General features: G+C 46.8%; 1 protein-coding gene across 1 annotated transcript; it reads left to right on the top strand.

Moving 5' to 3' along the window:
• Positions 1 to 428: 428 nt before the first annotated feature.
• dicer1 (dicer 1, ribonuclease type III) lies at positions 429 to 24,140 on the top strand. Its single transcript, XM_076027749.1, has 29 exons — positions 429 to 551; positions 2,094 to 2,188; positions 2,887 to 3,085; positions 3,444 to 3,606; positions 5,322 to 5,452; positions 5,558 to 5,692; positions 5,777 to 5,937; positions 6,159 to 6,327; positions 6,813 to 7,285; positions 8,746 to 8,878; positions 9,569 to 9,811; positions 10,181 to 10,335; positions 11,275 to 11,407; positions 11,919 to 11,994; positions 12,169 to 12,308; positions 12,695 to 12,874; positions 12,989 to 13,202; positions 13,284 to 13,437; positions 13,519 to 13,701; positions 13,831 to 13,936; positions 14,511 to 14,686; positions 15,159 to 15,894; positions 16,217 to 16,366; positions 16,994 to 17,629; positions 17,702 to 17,951; positions 18,156 to 18,424; positions 19,033 to 19,195; positions 19,756 to 19,831; positions 20,004 to 24,140. The coding sequence occupies exons 3-29, from the start codon at positions 2,972 to 2,974 to the stop codon at positions 20,167 to 20,169; spliced, it is 5,685 nt and encodes a 1,894-aa protein (XP_075883864.1). The 5' UTR covers positions 429 to 551; positions 2,094 to 2,188; positions 2,887 to 2,971; the 3' UTR covers positions 20,170 to 24,140.
• Positions 24,141 to 24,770: the final 630 nt, after the last annotated feature.

Genomic DNA, 24,770 nt, shown 5'->3' on the forward strand with positions numbered 1-24,770 from the left:
GTGCAGCCGTGACTGGAGGAAAATCTGTCGACGATGTTTCATCTATACATGCTGAAATGCTGCATATTTCTGCAATTAATTGGAAATTAATATATTATTCCTGTTTAGGTTGTCCAACACTGATCAGTGCTTATCTCAGTGTTTCTCAACTGGAGGGTTGCGAGCCAAATGTGGGCTGTGGCCTCGTGGGCATTAAAATAAAAGGGATTTCAAAATATATACAGTAATGTTCATGGAGAAAATGTTAATTTAATTTAATTCAATTTAATTTAATTTAATTTAATTTTTATGTATTAAATTATATTATATTAGTCGTAGTCAATCAGAACCAATAGGTGGCGGCAGCGAAACATCGCAATGTGCTTGCGACACCCACGAAGAAGAAGAAGACGACGAAGAAGTAGAAGAAGAAGAAGAAGACTAGTAGCAGCAGAAGAAGAAGACGAGTAGCAGCAGCAGTAGCATTGGACGATTAGCATCGAATTGACTGATGTTGTGGCTGCTCACCGCTGCATCTCCAGTCGCGAGGACCATGAATTAAAGTACATTAGGTGAGATACTAATTCAACACAATGTGTTTGTTGTTAGCACCGCAGTGATATGGGGCTGGAGTGGAGCAGCTGCAGCAGCAGCAGCAGCAGCAGCAGCAGTAGTAGTAGTAGTAGCTGCTGCTAGCTGTTTGCGTGGTGGCGGCTGCATTTGCGGATTCAGTCGCAGCTTTGTCGGTTAATAAAAGGTCCAGTCTGATTTCCAGTTGAGCGCCATGAATGACTGACATGTTGCTGGAGCAGCAGCGGCAGAGAACACGCGTGTGGCCGTTACCGACCATCACACCAAGCGGCGAGTGTTTCCTCCCAACTATCACACTGTGGTTCGCCATTGTAGCCCCTGATGCCCCGCGATGCTGTGGTCTCCCTTTGCTGTTGTGTTGTGTTGTGTTGTGTTGTGTTGTGAGAAGCTTTCACAGTAAGTCCCGTCCATACAGGAGAGGTCGAGCTGGAAACTCCGTCATGCTCGCAGTTTATTGAACATTTCTAATCGCCAGACTGACAGCCGTCAGTTTGTGAATGTGTGTCTGCCCACGTCATGGTTCAACCCATCACTGCTGAATCCGCTGTGTTGCTTTTGGACAGTGGGCGAAATATATATATGCCCCCCCCCCCCCCCCCCCCCCCAATTAACCCAGGGGTCTCTCTCTATATAAATTATTATCAGTAATGATCACTAAATGTCTTTAAGAACAACCTGAATAATATTAAATTTTTAATAAATATTATTCACAATTTTTGTGTGTGTGTGTGTGTGTGTGTGTGTGTGTGTTGAGTGACAATGATCCTCACAACGTATCACAGTATTTCGGTCTCAATGTGTTCGTCCTGGGCCGTGTTGTTGAAAAGACTTGGTGTAATGCTGCGTAACGCTGACTGGGTCGGAGGGACAGCGTTCACCACACCTGGGACAGGTGGGAGGTGGAACATTGGTTTAATGTACAAGTGAACAACAACACCGGATACACATACAAGCCTATATTTGTATGTGTGTGTATAACCATGCATCTCTGTGTAGTGTATGGATCCTCTAGTGGTAATAACTGTGGTTATGGCACAGTGTGCAACACTGGTTTGAAGGAACAACTGCTCTTTGACATGCATTCAGTCATAAATCAACCAATCAGGAAGACTTCCCATCTTCACCCCTTGAAGTCCAGAAAATCTTAAATCGGTTAATTTTGAAGCTGTTCAAAATTCAGATTCAGATCCCAAATCCCACAACAGGCCATTGTCCACAACGGCTTTGAGTTCATAGAGTTTCAACACAATGTGACGATGAGCTCTGTGGTAGGATCTTGTAGTTGGTGTTGGTCCCGAGGAAGGTCCTGCTGAGAACAACCACCATAACAGCAGTGTTGCTGGGTATTGTTGCTGGGAATCCCAGCCCTCGGTAGTGTCATTAACATGGAGTATTTGCAAAGTGGCAGTAGTCCTCCAAAAGACGGATGGCGACCCCTAGAGGAGCAGATTGACCTCTACTCTGCTGGTTGTTGCTCTGTGGTCCTACTGAGTCGTGCTGAGGATGCTGTTTTCTATCTTCAGGTTGGTCTCAGTGGAGGGAGAACATCAGACGTTCAGCTACTTTATTATGAAGCCTAGACTGACTTGTGCCTCCAGACTCTCGCTTCTTCTGACCTGTGAGTATTTGTTTGATCATGGTGGCCGTTGTTTGAACAATATTCTCACTGTTTGAGTGTAATTGTAATTAAAAAAAAATGTCGTAAGAAAAATGTATGAATTTGGAAGCATAAGCATTTAATAGCAAATTTACAGGTTAAACTGTATAATATGTATATTGAAATGCCTGTGTACCAGCAATAACTAGTAATGCTTGGTAAGGCATGAGGATGCAAAATGTTGATTGATTCAATAATCAGTAGTCGATTGGCATCATCATTTGATTCTTGATTAGTTGATCGCTGAACTAAAAAGTTATACCTGTTGCTGGTATTGGTGTTGAGTATCGGTGTTGTGTTGGTATTGGCACGTATGAGTCCGAGTAAATACTCAACCCTGGTGTCTGTACTGATACTGGTATTGGTGTTATGATATTGATGCATTTTTTCTGTGCATGAGTAGAGTACTTAACTCTGGTATCTGTATTGGTATTGGGTATTGGTGTTGTGGTATCTGCAAATATTTTACAAGTATGAGTAGAGTACTCAACCCTGGTATCGGTACCCGATACTGGTATCGGTGTCATGGTATCGGCACATATTTTGCTAGTACGAATAGAGTGCTCAACCCCAGTATCGGTACCAATACCCGATAGTGGTACCGGTACTGGTACATCCCTAGTGCAGGGTAAAATCTGCTTCTTCCTCTTCCAACCCAGTGAACCTGTGAACAGAGACCAAGAGATGAGTTAGAGTGGTCCGTCGGAGCAACAGCGCCACCCTCAGCCTCACCTGTACTGAACCATGGCAGGCTTGCAGCTGGTCACACCTGCCACGTCGCCCATGGGGCCCTTCTTTGGTCTGCCGTGGCAGCAGGAGGCCATCCACGACAACATCTACACACCCAGGAAATATCAGGTCAGAGGGCTGCTGGGAGCTGCTGTGCAATAGAGAAGAGAAGAAGCCTTTCTTCTCTACAAGGAAAAATTATATTAATTAAAAAGAAATGAATTGAAATAAAAGATTTATAGGCTAAGAAAAAAGAAAAAGAAACGAGATATTGACATCTAATGGACAGTTGAATTATTTACAAGTTATCTCCATTATATTGACAGATATTTAAGTGTTTATTGCAATGTTCTCCTTCTCACTGGGGAATTCTCTAGACATGGAAATATGTTTGTTACAGAAGAGCAAACATTTCACAAGTTAATCCATCCATCCATCCCTGCCTCCTCCTTGAAGTTGCTCTTGTCCCTGTGTTTGCTGCGGGCAGGTAGAACTTCTTGAAGCAGCTCTGGAGCATAACACTATCGTCTGCCTAAACACGGACTCAGGGAAGACCTTCATCGCAGTACTGCTCACTAAAGAGCTCTCCCACCAAATCAGAGCGACCAGCCAACTCCACGGCAAGAAGACCGTGTTTCTGGTCAACACAGGTACTGCACCCAGCTCAAGTTGCTCCCTCCTGCACTTGGCATTTTCTTTAGAACGAAGGGATTTTAAAATATTTCGTATTTATTTGTATTTGTTAATATTATGTAGGGATGCACCGATCCGATACAGGGATCGGTATCGGATCCGATATTGAATAAAATTCTAGATCGGGTATCGGTGACAATGAGCCGATCCAGTGGCCCGATCCATAGGAGCAATTCCGTTCTGTTTATTTCTATGCTGTGCGATGCGAGTGACGTCTGCGACAGAGCAGCAGCCGTGCGGTTGACGCAGTTGACACGGTTTTCAAAGTGGAGCGAGCGAAAGGATCCGCCGTCTGGAACTACTTTACATTACCTCCGCCATCAAACTCCACGGCTACGTGCAATATCTGCACCGTTAATGTTCCGATACACATACTGGACGGTAGCTTTACAACAGTAAAGGAGCTCCAACGTTTCCCCCGTGTCACTTTTGAGTTTAACGGCACACTGGCTGGATGAGAGTTTCCTTCCACGCAGTGCAATGTTAAATGCAGCGAACTTTCGTGGGTCACACACACGAGCGACGCAACTGCCGCGAGCCTGAAGGATATGTTTGACAAGTGGCAAATTCCGTTGAGCAAAGTCCATGTGATTCTGAGGGACAATGCCAGCAACATGAGAAAGGCGATGGACAACATGGGAGTGCGTAGTGTGGGCTGCGTCGCACATACAGCTGGTAGTCAACGAGGGACTTCTCTCACAGCGCGCAGTGAGTGACGCCGTTGCATGTGGGGAAAAAAACCATGTTACCGCTGATTTTATTTATTTATTTATTTATTTTTACCAAGCTATTCGGTTATTCAGCTGGTTTTGTAATGGGTGTTAAAGTTGTTTGCACAATTGCACTACACTATAGCTGATTGCTGTTTACTTTGAACACCTGCCATTCAAGCTCATGAAGCTATTGTTTTGTTTCTCAATGTCAGCTCCTTTACTATTTATTTTACATTGCACTTTGAATTCCTAATTGCACTGACTGAACAGGGAGATATTTATTATATATATTTTTTTCATGTTTGACATTGACAAAGCTAGTGAAGCTATTTGTTTATTTTGAATTACTGTACCGGTACACAGTATTAAATACGTTTTTCAGTACATCTGGATCATTTTATTTGTTTTTAGAAAATGAGGAAAGTCTGACATTGCCTTGCACAAAAAGACAGTTTTTTTCTAAACAACAAGACATAATTTGTTAGGTGATTCAATGCTGTTTTTCTGTATCGGTATCGGATTGGTATCGGCCGATACTAAACTTCAGATATCGGTATCGGAAGTGAAAAAACTGGATCGGTGCATCTCTAATATTATGTTATATTTTGATAATATGAAAATTCTGACTGGATGAAGGCATTCTGTATTGTTGCACTGTTTTTCTATTTTTTTTTTTCTTTGGCTTGTCTGTCCATGGATTCTCTGCAGTAACATGAAATTGCAGGGTTTTTTTTTTTACTTTGTGATGGTCAAAAAAAATCATTTAGGTTCTCCTTGTATCTCCTTCATAAGGCGTTTTTTTGTTTTTTTTTAAGAGTTACATAAACTTGTACCAAATGCAAAAACAATCTGAGCTCATTGTTGTTGAGTATGTGTGTATTGTTTAAATGTGGAAGATATTGAAATGCATATGGTGATGTAATTCCCCCCCCCCCACACTCTCTCCCTGTGTGTTGCAGCTGTGTCTGTCCTCCACCAGGCAGCTGCAGTCAGAACCCACTCTGACCTCCAGGTGGCAGAGTACACACACCTGGACAAGACCCAGATGTTGACGGAGCAGCAGTGGAGCCAAGAAATGAAGGACAATCAGGTTGGATTCATCTCTTATTAACAAGGGAGACACACACACACACACACACACACACACACACACGTTTATATGAATTGAATTGAATATTTCTGTGGTTCTTTGCAGGTTTTGGTCATGACTTGCCACATTTTTCTGTACATTCTGGAGAATAAAATCCTGGAGTTGTCTGAAATCAACCTGTTGGTGTTTGATGATTGCCACCTGGCCATCACCAACCACCCCTACTGTGACATCATGAAGGTGAGTGAGGCCATGGTCTGAATTGATGGTACGGTTTGAAGTGGAGACAGTGGGTGCTCTACTGGTTTCCCTGCGTGCTTGCAGCTGTTTGAGGAGAGTCCCAGCAGCCCTCGCATCCTGGGACTCACCGCCTCCATCCTCAATGGGAAATGTGACCCGTCAGAACTGGAGCAGAAGATCCAGAACCTGGAGGAAACCTTGAAGAGCAACGCTGAGACGGCCACCGACCTGGTGGTGCTGGACAGGTACTGCAAGACGCCGCCTGCCTGTCTGTCTGTCTGTCTGTCTGTCTGCCTGCCTGCTCCCACCAACACAAGTGTCATTATCCTAGACCAGCGTTTCTCAACTGGTGGGTTGCGACCCACTTTTGGGTCGTGGGGCTGTTTTGATTGGGTCACACATTAGTTGTCGTGTGAGTGGTGTGGTCAGCAGCCGGTGTCATGCAGTGGTGGTGGTGTTGTTGCAGGTATGCGTGCCAGCCCAGGGAGGTGGTGCTGGACTGCGGCCCCTACAGGGACCGCAGCGGCCTGTCGTCCTCGCTGCACTCGGAGCTCAACCAGGCCCTGCACTTCCTCAACGACTGCAACCTGGCCGGGCTGCGGGCAGACCGAGACCCCACCTTCATCTCCAAGCAGGTGGGACGTCAGGGGGCGGGGCACTGGGCTCACCTGTGGACACCAGCAATATTGATCAGCCAATCACCTCTCAACAAGCAGCACATGGACTCAAGGGCTGTTTAGATAGATGGATAGATAGATGGATTGATAGATGGATGGATGGATTTATAGATAGATGGATGGATAGATAGATGGATGGATAGTTATAGAGGAAATTAATAGATAGATCGAGATAAATGACATATTTCATTATTAAATAAAGCTGTTTTTTAAGAATAGAAATCAGTTCATACTATAACTATTGTGACTTTATTATAGATTGAAAGATTGTTTGAATTTGTTTGTAATCGAGGGTCCGATGCGCTTAAACTAATTCAGGTCAATTCCACATTAACCAAATCTCTGCTGCCTTTGCTGTTCAACCTTAGGACAAACAGTAGTAGAAGTATCAAATAAAAAGCTCCATTCACACGACTGACAGACGTCCACTCTGTGCTCCGCAGTTCCTCGGCGACTGCCTGGCCGTGCTGCTGGTGCTGGGCCCCTGGTGCGCCGACAAGGCCGCCGGCATCATGGTGCGGGAGCTGCAGAAGTACATCAAGCACGAGCAGGAGGAGCTCAGCCGCAAGTTCCTGCTCTTCACCGACACGGTGCTGAGGAAGGTGCACGGCCTGTGCGAGGAGCACTTCTCCCCGGCCTCGCTGGACCTGCGCTTCGTCACGCCCAAGGTCCACCGCCTGCTGGAGATCCTGCACGAGTACAAGCCCTTCGAGCGGCAGCAGTTTGAGAGCGTGGAGTGGTACAACAACCGCAACCAGGACAACTACGTCTCGTGGAGCGACTCCGAGGACGAGGACGAGGACGAGGAACTGGAGGTGAAGGAGCGAGCCGAGGCCAACTTCCCCTCGCCCTTCACCAACATCCTGTGTGGCATCATCTTTGTGGAGAGACGCTACACTGCCGTGGTCCTCAACCGGTAGGTCCTCAAGTTCTACTAGTCATCCGCTGGACCGGCCGTGGGCAAACTATGGCCAGGGGACCACATGAGGCCCATAAAAGGAATTCAGTCAGTCAGAAAATAGCTGCATTTCAGCCATGTTTTCAGTGTTTTCAGAGTCATTTCAATAAAGAGCTGAATACCGTGGTGGTCTGGGTCATCCTGGGTGGTTCTGGGATGGTTCTAGATGGTTCTGGGTGGTCCTAGGTGGTGGTTCTGGTCCAAACGTGGGCAAACCATGAAACTGCAAACTATATGTTTCCTCCTATGAGGTGGCTCCATCCATCTGCTGCTGCTGCGGCCCCTTTGGCACACTGTAGAACCCACTGTAGACCACCAGGTGGCCCACTCTGCCCACTGGTTGCCAGCTCTGTCTGGGTTCCTAGTTGGTTTTTTCCTTCGAGCTCAAACTTCTAATTTTCCTACGCAGCTCCAATCTTTTTTTGGTCATCTGGAAATGTTGTGTTTTGTGTGTCAGTTGTGAATCAGTTTCTTGTCATATTTGGAATATGTGAAGTCTTTCTGCACTTCAGGAAGTTGAGCAGACAGTGTTTGAATGTTTATATGCTGCCAACTTTACCTTTGCATTTCTGAAGCATTCAGGAACCCATGCAGTTCTAGACATAAGTTGTGCTGCAGGTCGAGCTTTACGCCGTTAGATGAACTATCGTGACCTTTGCTCCCAATCATTACCTTAATGTTAATTTCCTTAATGCTCATCTGGAAGAATGTAAACGCAGCTAAAGACTTTCCAAAAGAAGCAGCAGCACCAGTTCCTGGTGATGGTTTCCAGTCGTCTTCCTTCCTCATGGATCTTCTGTAATGCTTCTCCTGGATGTTCTCAACGCTTCCAGTAGCTTCAACCTTCTCTCTCATTCCAGTGATGGTCGCTGGCGTCGGTAGATCTTTCTGAAAGAGATCTTAGATCTTTTTTTCTTTGCCCTTCAGCTGTGTTTTCATACTTCCAGTGGCATGTTGCAATAAATTTTGCTCTTCAAAGTTCAGTCTGGCTGCCATCGTGAATTCCAATGACTTTCATCTGCAAAGAAAAAGCAAATCGATTGAGTTCTCAGCTGCTGAAGTCGGTATACTTGGTTTTGGGCCACCCTGTACATTTGAACTCCACACTGGTAGATCCCAGGCAGCCGGGACCTTCTCGCTGTGAGGCTGCAGCTCTGGCTACTGTGCTACTGGCCACAGTGATTAATGGTCAACAGCCAGTTTCCAGTCAGTCAAACTGGAGCAGAAGGTTGCTGCTTGCTTTTAATTCCATTCAGTGTTTAAACCGTCGCCTTGCAAACCCGGGTGTTGAGTGCGTGAATGTGAAACTGCTCCTTCAACAGCTTCAGTGGTCCAAGAGCTGGAAGATTGAGTCACCATCACCAGCTGGATGTTGAGTTACACCGGCTGAAGACGTCCCTGATGTGTTTTCTTCCCAGTCTGATCAAGGAAGCGGGGAAGCAGGACCCTGAGCTGGCCTACATCAGCAGCAACTTCATCACAGGACACAGCATCGGCAAGAACCACCCCAGGAACAAGCAGATGGAGGTGGAGTTCAGGAAGCAGGAGGAGGTGAACCTGAAGAGCTGCATCTGACACAAACTGGACTGCTGTCACCATCATTGTTATTGTGGACATGCGTCAAGCTTATAGGAGACTGTCAGTTTATTGATCACCCGTCACCAGTTGCAAATATCTACAAGTATATTTATATATGTGTTTATACAGTACTACCCGAAAAATGAGAGTATCAAGTAAAAGCTGTTTTATTTTAATTCAATTTAACATAAAAGATGAAAGCAACAAATTTTATTCCACGCAAATTGACATCTCAAGCAGTTCCTTGTTGTAACTTTGCTGATTCAGATTTTCAGCTTATTAAAACCACAAAGCCACAAACTCAGAAAATTAGAATACTGTGAAAAGCTTCAGTTTTGTAGCTTCAAAAGAAGTCCAAAGAATCCAAAACACCTGCAAAAGGCTCCTGAGCCTTTAACAAGTCTGTGTTGGGTTGTTGGCTCAGAAGAGTTCACACATGAGCAAATACAACAACCTGTTCAGGATATTATAATATTCTGGGTAGTACTGTGTATACACATATGAATATGCATGGGGGGCATTGAGAGGGGGATGCAAGTCTGAGTTATCCTAGAACTTTAATCACAAGCTTCTTACAGACCTCAGTTCAGCACCACCGCCTGTGCAGGCAGGCGCTCCTTCAGAGATCTTCCTCCTCTCATCTCCTCCTCCCGCTCTCGCCAGGTCCTCCGCAAGTTCCGAGCTCACGAGACCAACCTCCTGATCGCCACCAGCATCGTGGAGGAAGGCGTGGACATTCCCAAGTGCAACCTGGTGGTGCGCTTCGACCTGCCCACCGAGTACCGCTCCTACGTGCAGTCCAAGGGCAGAGCGCGAGCCCCCGTCTCCAACTACATCATGCTGGCCGACAGCGAGAGGACCAAGACCTTCGAGGAAGACCTCACCACCTACAAGGCCATAGAAAAGGTCAGCCTTCACCCGCTGCAATCACTTCTATCAGTACTCTGTTTGTGTACGTCTTGTTTTATCTAACACTGTGTTACAAGTTGCAAGACACAACAATCAAAGTACTTCAAAACAGCTCCGTGACCCAAAAGTGGCCTCGACCCAGCAGTTGAGAACCACTGCTTTGCAGCGTGACAGTTAGTTAGTCTCCTCTTCTTGTGTTGTTGGGAAAGATTGAGGCAGCAGAGATGTAATAACAACATCGTAATCATGTATTGCACACACACTGATAGCAGTCCTGGGATTTAGAATTTTATGGTCACTTTGAAGTGATCATGATTATTATCGTCATCCGTTTCAATTCCATTCCCAATGTTTGCCTTTGAGCAGATTCTGAGAAACAAGTGCTCCAAGTCGGTGGAGGTGAGCGAGTGTGAGGTGGAGCAGGAGTCGGACGACGACAACGCCCTGCCGCCCTACGTGCTGCGGACGGAGGACGGAGGTCCCAGGGTGACCATCAACACGGCCATCGGACACATCAACAGGTGCGCAACAGGTTTAGCAGGCAGGGATTCTGCTGGTGCTGACTGAGCCATGCTGCAATGCAAAGGAACCAAACACTCGTCCTGCTTCTTCCAAACCAGCTGTTTGACGTTGCACGTTGACAGCGTCAGACAGAGAAAGCCCATTAGAAAGCGCGATTAAATAGGGCTGAATTATGGAAAATAATCTGATTGCGATTTTTTTTTTCCCCCTCAATATTGCGATTGCGATTTCATTTACGATTGTTATTTATTTTATTTTTTTTAATCTTTCTCTCATGTATTTTTCCACAAACAAACACAAAATTATATACAAAATATATACAAACTGTTCTTTTTTTATAGGCTAGGCTAATGTTAAGATAAAAGCAAAAGGAAGCATGAATTAATATGAAAGACTCTTTATTTATCTGCTAGTGTTTTTGTTTTGTTTTTGCAAGACATTTTAATTGGGCTTAGAATGATTTTGTTTAAGTCCACACAAAGCACAAAACAGCGACAGCGTCATTCAACCGATGCTAACACGCTAGCAGCGTTAAAACCGCTATGAGGCGCGAACGTACGAGGCAGCGGTTCACTGCCAGCGAACACAACTCCCACTGTTGTGGTGCTTGGTGCTTCGGTAGTTCGTTCCCGACACTGTTTTGCTAAACTACGGCCACCAGGTGGTGGCAACCAGGAAGAGCTTCTTTTCCTTGCGGGTCGCTCCGTCCATCGACTCCTCCCACACTACCTGCTTTGCTTTGCTTCGTGCCACTCGCAAGTCACGTCAATGAAATTGCAGTCTTTGCGGTTAGAAAATCTCGCTTTGTCCTATCGCAATATTATCAGAAACGCAATTTACCGTTGAACCCTACTATTAAACGTGGAATCACACCTAAAATGCTCTCAACCTCTTAACTTTTCCATCTGTCAGTGACGTCTTCATTCCTTTTTGCACAGGTACTGCGCTCGGCTGCCCAGTGATCCGTTCACCCACCTGGCACCCAAGTGTAAGACTGGCGAGCTTCAGGACGGACGCTTCCAGGCCACGCTCTACCTGCCCATCAACTCCCCACTCAGAGTTCCTGTCAAGGTGAAAACATGGCATTTTTCAGTGCACCTTAATATTGAAACGGATAAAAATGTATTTCTATTATTTCATCAAATTGTTTGGGATTTTTGTGCTTGGTGCTTGCAGATGCAAGTGTAATTTATTTTCCGCAATAGACAAAAAGTGATGAAGTGTTGAGTGCATTTTGCTGTGGAACAGCAGGTGGCAGTATACACCTACTGTTCTTCCTGACAAGAACTGCAGACATGTTTTCTGACAATCTTGATTTTTTTTTTTTTTTTTATTTAAATGACTTGGTTTTCGAAAAGACTCCCATGTTTTACGTGAGTCCACTTAAAATGTAAAACTTTTGCTTTGGTGTCAAAGATACAAACAGGATTCAATGGCTACAAATTAGTTTTTGTCAGAGATTGACGACCGTATGGACAGTTTGTTAAAAACAAATATTTGCTTACACTAAAAATGACATTAAAAAAACCAACAGCGGTGCCTTTTGTGGTTCATTTCCTGAGGGCTGTGTTTGTCGTCACAGGGACCCATCATGAACTCTGCCAGGCTGGCCGAGAAATCCGTTGCACTGCTCTGCTGTGAGAAACTGCACAAAATAGGTACTGTGTGTGTGTGTGTGTGTGTGTGTGTGTGTGTGTGTGTGTGTGTGTGTGTGTGTGTGTGTGTGTGTGTGTGTGTGTGTGTGTGTGTGTGTGTGTGTTAGAATAAGAACAAATCCAGTGTGTCTTGGTAGATCTTGTGATGTGTGTTTGTCTGGTTGGTGCTGCGTGCAGGTGAGCTGGACGATCACCTGATGCCAGTGGGGAAGGAGACGGTCAAGTACGAGGAGGAGCTGGACCTCCATGACGAGGAGGAGACCAACGTGCCGGGCCGCCCCGGCTCCACCAAGAGGAGGCAGTGCTACCCTAAAGCTGTGAGTCTGGCACACAACCATGCATCTGTCCGTCTGTCCGTCCGTCTGTCTGTCCATCCATCCATCCATCACCACGATTGCTTGACCAGTCAACTCATAGTGCATGGATTTTTGAAGATAATTATTTTAAATCTTTAGATGCAGTGTGTGTGTGTGTGTGTGTGTGTGTGTGTGTGTGTGTGTGTGTGTGTGTGTGTGTGTGTTATATATTTATTATATTAAGGCTGTCAGCATGAACGTGTTAATGGCGATGAGATTAAATACACTAGCACATCCAGACTGGCAGCAGCAGCCCTGCTGGAACCTCTAGTTCCTCTCATCTTGAGACAACCTGGGGCTTCATGCTCTCCATCAAGGCTCCTCCTCACTGTTCTGTGTCCTTCCAGATCCCAGAATGCCTCAGAGACAGCTACGCCTTACCTGAGCAGACCTACTACCTGTATGTCATCGGGATGGTCCTCACCACCCCTCTTCCGGACGAACTGAACTTCCGCAGAAGGAAACTCTACCCGCCAGAGGACACCACCAGGTGCTTTGGCATCCTGACGGCCAAGCCCATACCTCGAGTACGTTAACCCCCCCCCCCCCCCCCCACGTTCAGAACCATCACAAGAAGGAAATCCGTATCTTGACCGTTGTTGATTGAGAGCCAACGTCTGGTTCATTGCTTCCGTCCACAGATTCCCCATTTCCCAGTTTACACTCGCTCTGGTGAAGTGACAATCTCCATCGAACTTCAGAAGTCCGGCTTCCTCCTCAATCCCACCCAGTTTGACCTGATCACTCGCTTGCACCAGTACATCTTCTCTCACATCCTGCGCCTGGAGAAACCTGCTCTGGAGTTCAAACCCACGTCGGCCGACTCGGCCTACTGCGTCGTACCTCTTAATGTTGGTGAGTACACCGAATACTGGCACGGGTGAAGTACTTGTCTTGGCGACTGAGCTTTTTGTCCCCGCCTCTCCTTCCTTTCAGTCGGTGACACTAAAACTCTAGACATGGACTTCCAGTTCATGGAGGAGATTGAAAAGTCTGAGGCGCGCATTGGTATTCCCACCACTCATTACACCAAGCAGGACCCCTTTACCTTCAAGCTGGAGGACTACCAGGATGCAGTCATTATTCCACGGTAGCAGGACGCCATGCAGATCTACTTGAACGTGGAAGCAGTCGTTATATAAACCCAGCTTTAACCCTGCGTCTCCTCCAGGTATCGCAACTTCGACCAGCCGCATCGCTTCTATGTTGCTGACGTGTACACAGACCTGACGCCACTCAGCAAGTTCCCTTCACCCGAGTACGATACCTTTGCCGAGTACTACAAAACAAAGTACAACCTGGACCTGTCCAACGTCAACCAACCACTGCTTGACGTAGACCACACGTCATCCAGGTGAGCTCCTCGCACCTGCTCAGCTGCACCGGTCAACTCTGTCATTTGGTTCCTTGTTAATTCAGTGTTGGTTAACCTCAGTTGTGTTATGCCCTCACCCTGACCCTCTTGTGTTTGTCTTTGTTTCAGGCTGAACCTGTTAACCCCTCGGCACCTGAACCAGAAGGGTAAGGCCTTACCTCTGAGCAGTGCCGAGAAGAGGAAAGCCAAGTGGGAGAGTCTGCAGAATAAACAGGTAATCAGTGCAGTACAACACTAATCAGAGGAAACTTTCACCCCTACAGTGGTGAAAGCAGGTCTTAACAGCAACATCAATAATCCAAGTTACTATATTTTCAGTCTATCACACAGATTTCCCCAAACTATTACTCTATAATTTCAGTCAGTACAATATTTATGCCCAAATAGCACTAAGATATATTCTACTGCATTTTAGTGACAGTTGGTTGCCATTTATTCTTAGCATAGTTTCGTAGTTTTGCGTGCATCCAACCTGAAATATGAAACGCGCTCCTGGAGGGGCTGGATTGTCCGCACCAGGCTTCCTTACAAGCATGGCGGTGCAAGAGAAAAGAATGTGTTTTGCATGGCGGTGGGGAGGCAGTGGCAGTCACCCTTCTGTGGTGTCCTTCTACTGTAAAATGTGTACTTTATTGTATATTTCAAAAATGAATAATTAAAAACAAAAAGTTTTATTTTCCCCCAAAAAATGAGAAATTCCAATTAAAACAAACTGTTTATAAAAACGTATGTATTTCTCAGTCACAGTGAAGGCACACGCAGACATTCTCCTGTGTCGTCTTTGTCAGATCTTGGTTCCAGAGCTGTGCGCCATCCACCCCATCCCTGCCTCCCTGTGGAGGAAGGCGGTGTGTCTGCCCAGCATCCTCTACCGCCTCCACTGCCTCCTGATCGCTGAGGAGCTGCGAGCCCAGACCGCCAGCGAGGCGGGCGTAGGAGCACAGACCCTTCCACCAAACTTCAGGTACGCAGGCTCCCGGCTTCACGTTACTTGTGTACATCGTTGTGTAGCGACGGAGGACTTCTTCTCCTTCGTCGTTGTCGTCTTCTTGACAGACTGGACGTAGCTTTGGCGTAAGGCCGCCCCCCACAGTCTGAAGACGTAACTGCACTTAAGGGGTGTCCCATTTCTAAGCCCTTACACTTATTTTTGAGGGCCAAGATTGAGGGCCAAAGATTGAGGGTTAAGGGCGAGGGTTGAGATTGAGGAGTTATGGGAGGAATTGGAATTGGCCCCTGGTCCCTGGTCTCACAGAGACGACACCCTGTGAAGTTTGTGCGCCGTCTCGTTCCAATAATTATTGCTTTGAAAATAGTGTTTTTGCAGAGTCCTCCCTTGGACAAGGGTCTAGTTTGTTTTTTGACAGAGCTGTGCTCGTATGATGAATGAAGCTGTTGGCCTACATTCCCATGAAAGGTTTGTTCTGATGTGTCAGGTATCCAAATCTGGACTTTGGTTGGAAGAAAACCATTGACAGCAAGTCTTTCATATCTGCTGCTGAATCCTGTGGCTCCAACGACGCTCACTGTCAGCACCAAGAGGTCGTTCCTGCAGATGTCAATTCCCTCACGCAGCCCAGCGTGGACTGCCCTTCCCCGTACAAGCAAGACCCCCCAGAGCCCGGAGAAGCTGCCCACTCAAAGATTAACGGCACTGCCCCTGTCAACTGTGACAGCACCCTCGACGAGCACCTTCATCAACGTACAAATTGCAAAGGCTTTTTGCCCAACAAGGAGCTACAAGTGGCCAACTCAGTACAAAGCACTACCTCAGTTCCTGTGCAGCCCTCTCACAGTATGAAGAAGGCCATTCCCAGTCCTCCGCAGCCTTTGGATGAATGTACACAAGGGAGGACCTCACACCACGTCAATGAAGCTACCTCAGCCAGCAGCAAGGCACCACAGGGTCCCAGTGCGACAGCAGCCCCTCTCCTCGACCTCGCCGTGGCCCCCCAGTCGAGAGCCGCAGCAGGAGAGTCCCCCAAGAGCCTGGGGCCCAACCCGGGCCTCATCCTGCAGGCGCTAACGCTGTCTAACGCTAGCGACGGATTTAACTTGGAGCGGCTAGAAATGCTTGGGGACTCTTTTCTAAAGCATGCCATCACCACATACCTGTTTTGTACCTACCCTGATGCTCATGAAGGAAGACTCAGCTACATGCGCAGCAAGAAGGTAAGATCGTTTCTCATGGATTTATGAAGGGAAAGGCAAGGGTGTCATAGCTAAAGGTAAAGCTTTGTTGAGAACAGAAATGATGTCTGTTTTGGTCTTAAATCCAAAACGTTGCATGTTTTTGTCTCATTTCTGGTAAATCTGAGTGAATCAGAGTATCATAACTCTTTCTGTGTCCCTATTTATCTGCATTGTCTTCATGGTCTTTGACTTCATGGTCCTTGACTTCATGGTCCTTGACTTCATGGTCCTTGACTTCATGGTCCTTGTCTTCATGGTCCTCGTCTTCATGGTTCTTGTCTTGGGCCTGTCCCATGTCCAGGTGAGCAACTGTAACCTTTACCGCCTGGGCAAGAAAAAGGGGCTCCCCAGTCGAATGGTGGTCTCGATCTTTGACCCCCCTGTCAACTGGCTGCCGCCAGGCTACGTTGTCAACCAGGACAAGAGCAGCGTCGACAAACCGCAATCAGAGGCCAGTAAACGACTTTTCCTTTGCTTCATTCCATGTTATTGTATTTATGGATTTGATACCGAGACACAACTTCTTTTTTGTGAGGCCTGAGCTCAAAGCCCAGCGCCACGCAGACCAATTGGCAGACTTGACATTGGTGCCCTGGGCCACCTAATAACAACCACTGATATATCATAGCATCCACAGCCACCATCTCGCACCACTGATTGTCCAGGAGCTAAAGCCGTGACCCAAATGTGGGAGGATCTCCCAGGAGATCAGCCAGTGTCTCTTTAGCAGTGTGCATGCAGGCACATGGAGGCCATACAGTCCACTGTTGACCTACATTCTGCATTGTCTAGAGGAAATCTACAGGAGTTGAGTCAGCTGGTTATCTCATTTTCCACATTGATGACCCTTGAGGTTCTCAGTCCAGTCCTCAGTGGGTTCATGATTTTGGTTTCCATTGCTCGGTGCCTCAGTTTGTCCCCAATGAATTACACAATGTAATCAATGAAGATCAGCAGGAATGCTTCACTCATACATACACACAGCATATGCAGGTATGAATGCAACTATTTACAGCATACTGGTGTTTTAACTTGTGCCAAGAGTCTCTTGTAAAAGCTTCTCTTTGGATCATGGCAGGCCAAGGAGGAGCTTCTAGCCAATGGGAAATCTGGAAGTGTTTATTTTGAGGAGGATGAGGAGGTTGAGGAACTGGAGGACGATCACAGTGAGCTGATGCTAAAAGATGAGCCAAAGGATGAAGTCAACATGGAGGATGACCTGGAGTACTACAAGGAACACATTAAATTCATCGACAACATGTTGCTGGGATCTGGGGCGTTTGGAAAGAAGATCTCTCTGGGCAGCTTCTCCTCATCTCTCCACCCAACGGCCGGCTCCTCCTCTGCAATCGAGTCTTCGTACGAGTGGAAGGCCCCTAAGAAGCCCCTGCAACCCACCACCACCACCACTCACTACCCGTCTGAGCCGGTACCTTCCGCAGAGGAGTTTGACTACAGCTCCTGGGATGCCATGTGCTACCTGGATCCTAGCAAGGCCGGAGAGGAGGATGACTTTGTGGTTGGTTTCTGGAATCCATCGGAGGAGAACTGTGGCACGGAGCTGGGCAAGCAGTCCATCTCCTACGACTTGCACACGGAGCAGTGCATTGCAGACAAAAGCATTGCTGACTGTGTGGAGGCGCTGCTCGGCTGCTACCTGACCAGCTGTGGGGAGAGAGCAGCTCAGATGTTCCTCTGCTCTCTGGGTCTCAAGGTGAGTCAGAACCTTTCCTCACTGTCTGATGTTTTGCATTCCACAGGGACTGAGAGTTGTGCTTGATAACAGGTGTTGCCACTGGAGCGAGGCGCCCTGGCAGGCAGTGCACTGCTGGGCAGTCAGACGGCAGACCTGGCCTACGGCTGGCTGAAGATCCCGCCCAGATGTTTGCTGGAGCATCCCAATGCTGAGACGACTCTGAATCACCTCATCTCGGGCTTTGAGAACTTTGAAAAGCGGATCAACTACTCCTTTGAGAACAAGGCTTACCTCCTGCAAGCCTTCACCCACGCTTCCTACCATTACAACACCATCACAGGTCAGACATCATGGTGGCATCCAGTCATCTCACTGTTAGGATGGACCGGCTCGTTAATTGGGAGGAACTTGAGTTGTAATACGAAATGTTTATTTTTTTTTTTTAACCTTGTAAGATCTGTCGACTGTCTCGACAGCGCCCCCAGTGGTAGCATGGGGGAATAAGAATAAGTTGAACTTGTGTTTTCTTCTCCTTTTCCTTCAGATTGTTACCAGCGACTGGAGTTCCTCGGTGATGCAATTCTTGACTACCTCATAACTAAGCACCTTTATGAAGATCCACGGCAGCACTCTCCAGGCGTGCTGACTGATCTGCGCTCGGCACTTGTCAATAACACTATCTTTGCCTCGCTGGCAGTCAAGTACGACTACCACAAGTACTTCAAGGCGATCTCTCCGGAGCTTTTCCACGTCATCGACGATTTTGTGCAGTTTCAGTTGGAGAAGGACGAGATGCAAGGGATGGATTCAGAGGTGGGGGTTTTCAATAAAACTTTGTCGAGCTTGATATTGGGATTTTTGTTGTTGTGTAACATTGAGTCAACGAGTCAAGACATGCTCTCAGATTTCACTGTGGCAGCGCTCAGAATGCTGTACATGAATTGTAAGGACTTAAAGAAATCTACTCAAATTAAAATCAGTTTCTAAGTGTAAAATCTGAATGTCTAGACTGTCGTGGGTTGGTTGGTGGTTCGTTGAATTGTTTTGCATGAATTGCGACGTAGCATTGGTATGAGGACGTATGAGGAACTCCCTGTGATGGACAGACAGACAAATTGTGAGCGTTACATTGGAACAGAGTCTGGTGGAGGCTGATGAGCAGTGCATCAGAGACCAGCAACGTGAAAACATTCCAGCCATTCCACTCTTCTCATTTGGTTTTTCCCGCTCATAAGTAAAAGTTTGATCCATTACAATTAATGACACAAGGTGAAATTGCAGTGAAAAGCAGTGGACCGATCAATGTGAAATAGATTAAAGTCATAATGATTGAGAGTGGCATCCCTGTTCTAAGGCAGCTTGATGACTTTGAGCTGATGAATACCTGCTTTTGAAATGTTTCCGTGTGTTTGTGTCGACAGTTGCGGCGGTCTGAAGAAGACGAAGAGAAGGAGGAGGACATTGAGGTACCAAAGGCCATGGGAGACATCTTTGAGTCGCTGGCAGGAGCCATTTACATGGACAGCAGGATGTCGCTGGAGACCGTGTGGCAGGTGTATTATCCAATGATGCGGCCGCTCATAGGTGAGGACACTCCTCTCCCTCTGAGGGTCCAGTGGGCCTGGTTCTTCATCTTTATATTGGCCAGAGCTTAACGCACTGCCCGTAAATACATTAATAAAAGTGTGTAATTGCAGCTCCCCTTGCAATGGTTCACATATCTGCATATATCAGAATATACCTCTCTAAATCTCCAGCTGTTGCACACTGGACCTCCTTCCTGTCTCCTCAATGTGGTTTATTGCATGATTAACACAGTGTCTCATATAGAACATTGCATCGTTGACTGTGTTGCTCAGTTTGTTTCCTGTGGATGCAGCAGCATCTCCAGTAGATCTGAGGGTTGTGGTTTAACTGGTGGGCTGAGGTGGTGTTTTGGATCTGGTGCTGGGTGACTCCTCTGATTCCCAGTAGTGGTTCTGATGAGTTCTGAGTGTCTTCTGTATGATGTTCTTCTGAAGAGCCGTCCTCGGGTTCGGCTGCAATCATCAAGTGTGGTTTGGATTCTGTTGTTGTTGTTGCTGCTGCTGCTGCTGCTGCTTGTTCATCTTCTAATCCAGAAATGCTCCTCTCACAAATTCCAGAAAAGTTTTCTGCCAATGTTCCTCGTTCTCCTGTCAGAGAACTGCTGGAGATGGAACCAGAAACTGCCAAGTTCAGGTGAGAAGTTCTGCTCCGACCGGAACACTGCATTTTATTGGCTGTTGATTCACCTCAGTAATGTCAGACCTCAAAATAAGGTTTTCTTTGAATAGAGTTCAGTGAAAAGATGAGATTTGAAGACCACTGTGTTAATGTGTGTGTGTGTGTGTGTGTGTGTGTGTGTCTGCAGTCCTGCTGAGAGGACCTACGATGGGAAGGTGCGAGTGACGGTGGAGGTGGTGGGCAAAGGGAAGTTCAAGGGCGTCGGCCGCAGCTACCGCATCGCCAAGTCGGCCGCCGCCCGCAGAGCCCTGCGCAGCCTCAAGGCCAACCAGCCTCCGAGCCCCAGCAGCTGAGAGCCGCTGGTATCAGCTGGGAGCAGCTGAGAGCAGCTGGGAACAGCTGGGATCGGCTGAGCCCCGTGTTAGCAGCCACGCTGTCGTCCTGAGGGAAGTGAGGAAGAAGCAGCATTAGTTTCCCCCTCCGAACCTTCTCCTCTTCCTCCTCCTCCTCCTCCTCCTCCTCTTCCTCCTCCACTGGCCTCGTGGAGTCCACAGCTACAGCAGAAACTGATGAGTCTTGTGTAACTTTTTATTTTTATTTTATTTTTTTGTTTTCTAATTTTTGCGCAAACACAATCTTTTCCTCTTTAAATTCATGTCATTAACGTTTAGCAGCAGAGCTGATATTTTCTTTCTCTTTTAAAGGTCACGACCTCTCACTGGTCCTCTTCATCCTCCTCCTCCTCCTCCTCCTCCTCCTTCCATCTTTCTTTTTTTTTTACGTAGCATCAGAGAATCTCCATATTTAGATGTATAAATGAGCGGCTGAGGCGATTCCTATTTCTTCAGCCTTTCAGAGGATGGAGGCTCAGCTGGCTTTCCCGCCAGACGGACGGACGGAAGCCTCACATTCCCTGTTACTGTATTAAAAAGTAGTTTTTAAATCACACTTGAGTTTGCATGTTTTTGTAGCTTAATGCATCAAGGCATAAGGAGCGGGCGGCACCTGTCAATTGTACCAACGGAAGGATATTATCTCTATAAAGTGCGTGACATTGTATCCACGTGGCATTAGCGTCACCGTTTTGCTTTTCCTGTCTTTGATTTGCTTGTTTTCCACCACGGCCGCACTAATTGTCGTCTTTCCCCGGATGAAATCATCTTCTGCTTTTGGGAAAGACGTCGCAACAACTTGAATATGCTGCAGATTTTTTTTTTTAATTTTTTTCCGATACTTTGCGTGCGAGACGCAGAATAACTTTCAAACACTGTCTTTTTATTACGAAAGCAAAGGCAGGCCAGGAGGTGGCGCCGACGCTTTGAGCACTCAGTGTTTCTCACAGTCAGTATCAACCAAAGCTGAGAGGGTTCAGTCAATTCCAAGGGAGGAGAAACTTTCTCTCCTTCCTTCTCTCCGTTCTCATGCATCATCATCCCCCCTTCTTCACTCAAATACCTCAGTTAATTGCATGCATTTCTCTTATTTTTTTTTTTTTTTTATTATTTTTTTTTTGTTTGGTGCTATTGTTTCTGTATTAAGCTTGAATTTCTCATCTTTTTTTGCACTGTAACTTGTAATACCTCCTTATTTGACCTGTTTCGTTTTATTTTTAGAAGTGTTGCTGTTGCTTCTTTTTCTTTCGTTCGTCACAGGACCGTCGTCGTTCTCGTTGCCCCCCCCCCCCCCCCCCCCCCGCCCTTGTTTCTGGAGGATGGAAGTGAACTTTGCAGACTGGTTGGGTTCACGGTGCAGACGGAGGGTCTAACAGGCTGTTAACTCCGTCAACACGCCGGTGGTTTCTGAGCCGCTGGGCCTGAAAGAATGTTTGGGATTTCTTGGAGTCAGCAGGTTGCACTCCTCCACCAGGTCCTCCACCAGGTCCTCCACCAGGTCCTCCACCAGGTCCTCCACCAGGTCTTACTGAACACCATCTGAACCCACTGTGTGAGTCCCAGGTGTTCACAGCGTTGACTTCACGGTGTCACATTCCACTTTTAACCACTTTCTATTTATAGTATTAATAAAGAAAAAAAGACGAAGACGTTCAGTCGACGATCATTGTGAAAATCAGTCAATGTGTCAATGGGCAGAATTCACTCTGCAGTGACTTCCTCTGCAGTCATTGGCTCTGACTTTCAACAGGACAGTGCTAGTTGTTGACGGATGGGTTTCGCGTGTATAGCGGCTGATGATCTGTATTGTTGCACACTTGTGTCTGTGCACCTGCTCATCATGTCCACCAACAACCTGTGAGTTGTTGACGACTCGACTTCAAAGTCTGAAACGAAATTCATCTCAGAAGCCGATTGATGAATTCGCAGTGCAAGAAGTCCAACGACTTTTGTGTTGTTTCAAGAGCAGCGCTGTGAAACTTGATTTCACTAGATTTCTTTCTGCCTGGTTTAAACGGAGGTAATAATAAGTCATGAAGACCTCAGCTGTCAAGATGCTTCCTTTCCAGTCAATGGTAGAGCCAGATGGCCACTGGTGGAGGAGGTGGAGGAGGTTGTGGGGGTGTAAGAGCCTTTAAACACCTGTTCAAGATCTCTCTAATGTCCCTCATATCTACTGCAGAAGAACCACACTGGCCAGAGTTTCCTGCTCGGCCAATGAAAATCCACCGATCCCTGGTTTTCTTTCTCTTCACTGGCTGAGCTCACGTTCTCTCCATCAACTCCAGCAAAAAGCAAAGTTCCAAACAACAACCAGAGCAAATCTCAGAATATGATTGACAGCTGTGGCAGACGCTGTTTAAAAGTCCTCATCATGAGCTTGTTGCTGATTGGAGGAGTGCAATCTTTCTTCTCAAGCGAGCGGACGTCTGATCCCTTCACCCACCGTCTTTACATCTTCTCTTTTCTTTGGTTTTCTTCCTCTTTTTAGCGCTCGGATGTTAAATTTGCTTCCACGCGATCGACCTTTGACCTGTCGTGTTCACTTCCGCTCTGAAACATCACCTGTCCTGCTCCTCGGCCTCCGCCGGGGAGGCTGGAAGAGTGCCGGAGAGGCGCTAAAAATCAAAATGTTGTTGAAATGTTCCGATCGCCTCTCTGCCGTGTGCCATCCTCACTCTGCTACTGTGTGGCCCTCAGAGCTGCTCAGAAATGACAGTCATGTTGTTGTTTAGTCGTCAGTGGCGTCGATGTGGAGCAGCCCTGAACGCCTCACTGCTGCTGGTGGAGGTGATGGTGATGGTGGTGGTGGGCTGATGAAAAAGGTGGCGCTCCTCTTTTATTCAACGCTGTCGATTGCTTTTTTTCTCGTTCTCTCCCTTTATTTTTTCTTCTTTTTTTTTTTTTTTTTTTACAATCTTTTTTTTCTTTTTGTACATGTAGCACAATTGAGCATTGCACTTGGGCACCATAATTTACCTCATGTCAGAGTGTGAAAGGGAGCGACGGATGTCGGAGGGGAAAGTGTTTCTGGGACTCGTGTTTGTGCTTCTTGCTGCTGTTTCCAGTGTTCAAAGCTTTTTAAAAGGCAGTGACAGGAGTTGAAAAGGTTTTAGGCGTCGTTGCAAAGTCGTTTGAGCATTTGAGCCAAAAACATTGCGTGGACGTCGAGGCGTCGAGGCCTTTTGTTGGGGAGCTTGGAGGAAAGAAATCCCTCTCAAGGTCCTTCAATGCAAATCAGATCCTAGCGATCAGTTCATCAGTGAGCTCCAGCATCCATCGGCCCTGATTGGTCGTTAGAATGTGGATCTGCTCAGTATTCTGGGAGCCATTTTCCATTTTGTTTGAATAAAGCTGGACTGATAACAATACTGCTAATGTTCCTTTATCTTCTCCTGAGTTCGACTGGAATCTTTACTCTCACTTGGGCTTCAACAGGTGTTTTTTTTCTTGATCCAAACAGTTTTTTTTTTTCTCATGTGGGAATTAAATTGGCAAAGTCACAGTGAAGGATTCTGGGTTTTTTTTTTCCCCTCTGAGCTCCATCAAAAGTCGAGACGTTCGACCTCTCCGACTCTCGACAGGCCGGACGTGATGAGCAACATCTGACGTCCCGTAAAGTCCACTTGGATCAGCGGTGAAGCTAAAACACCAGCGGTGCGTGTGTGCGTTTGTGTGTGTGCGTGTGGAGCTCGACAAATGGAGTGACACAGTGTTGTCAGTGGTGGGTCATTATGGGCTGTCGCACCTGCAAATGCAGATGTTGAAGGGACTGTGGAAGCAGCGGATGGTTGGAATCCTCACTCATACTGTAATACTGTGCTGCAGTGGTTTGCGGTCGGCACCTTATTGGATCACAAATACCTTTTATTCTGTCTCTTTTTAAGTATTTGTAGTCCAGTATATCTCCAATAAAAAGAATTGTGTGTCAATGGCTTCAGGTTGTGTGTGTGTGATGATTTCAGCGTTGAAGGTCGTGAGTTTCTGAGTTGCATCATCTCACATGAAGCTACTGGGGGAAAAAAAAAAATAACACGGTGAACGCACATTTCTTGCACTTACCTGAACATTATTTTTTATCTGTGTGGACACCACTGAGAGGAGAAACATGGACACTGGGACAACAGGTGGCGCTGTAGACTGGTGGGCAGTCTGGGGAGGACACATTTCAAGTCCTTTGGGATGTCACAGTCACTGGGACTTTAACCTTTCACCTTGTCAAGTTCATCTATCATGACAGACGCACAACCCATGGTTGTACTTTGAAGTCAATCGACTCCACAATTCCTCCATTTACTGACCACCGACATTCCATCCAGGACAGCAGGTCGCTGGATTTTGAAGAAGAAACAGCGACGCCCAGTGGTGACATTTCAGATTGCAGCGTTTTTCACTCTCCCTCCCTCTCCTGAGCTTGCCAGTGAACTACGGTGGCCCTGTGCACCCAAACCTGGACACCTGCTCCACCTTCTTCTTATTCTCCTTCTTGGTTGGTTTATTTGAGGACACCCCCTAGTGTTCAGCTTAAATACACTTCTATTAATGTGTTTATGGGCAGCATG

This window comes from Nelusetta ayraudi, unplaced genomic scaffold (genome assembly GCF_046127955.1).
Source record: "Nelusetta ayraudi isolate G7.1 ecotype Tasmania unplaced genomic scaffold, CSIRO-AGI_Nayr_v1 ptg000021l, whole genome shotgun sequence".
Lineage (NCBI taxonomy): Eukaryota > Metazoa > Chordata > Actinopteri > Tetraodontiformes > Monacanthidae > Nelusetta > Nelusetta ayraudi.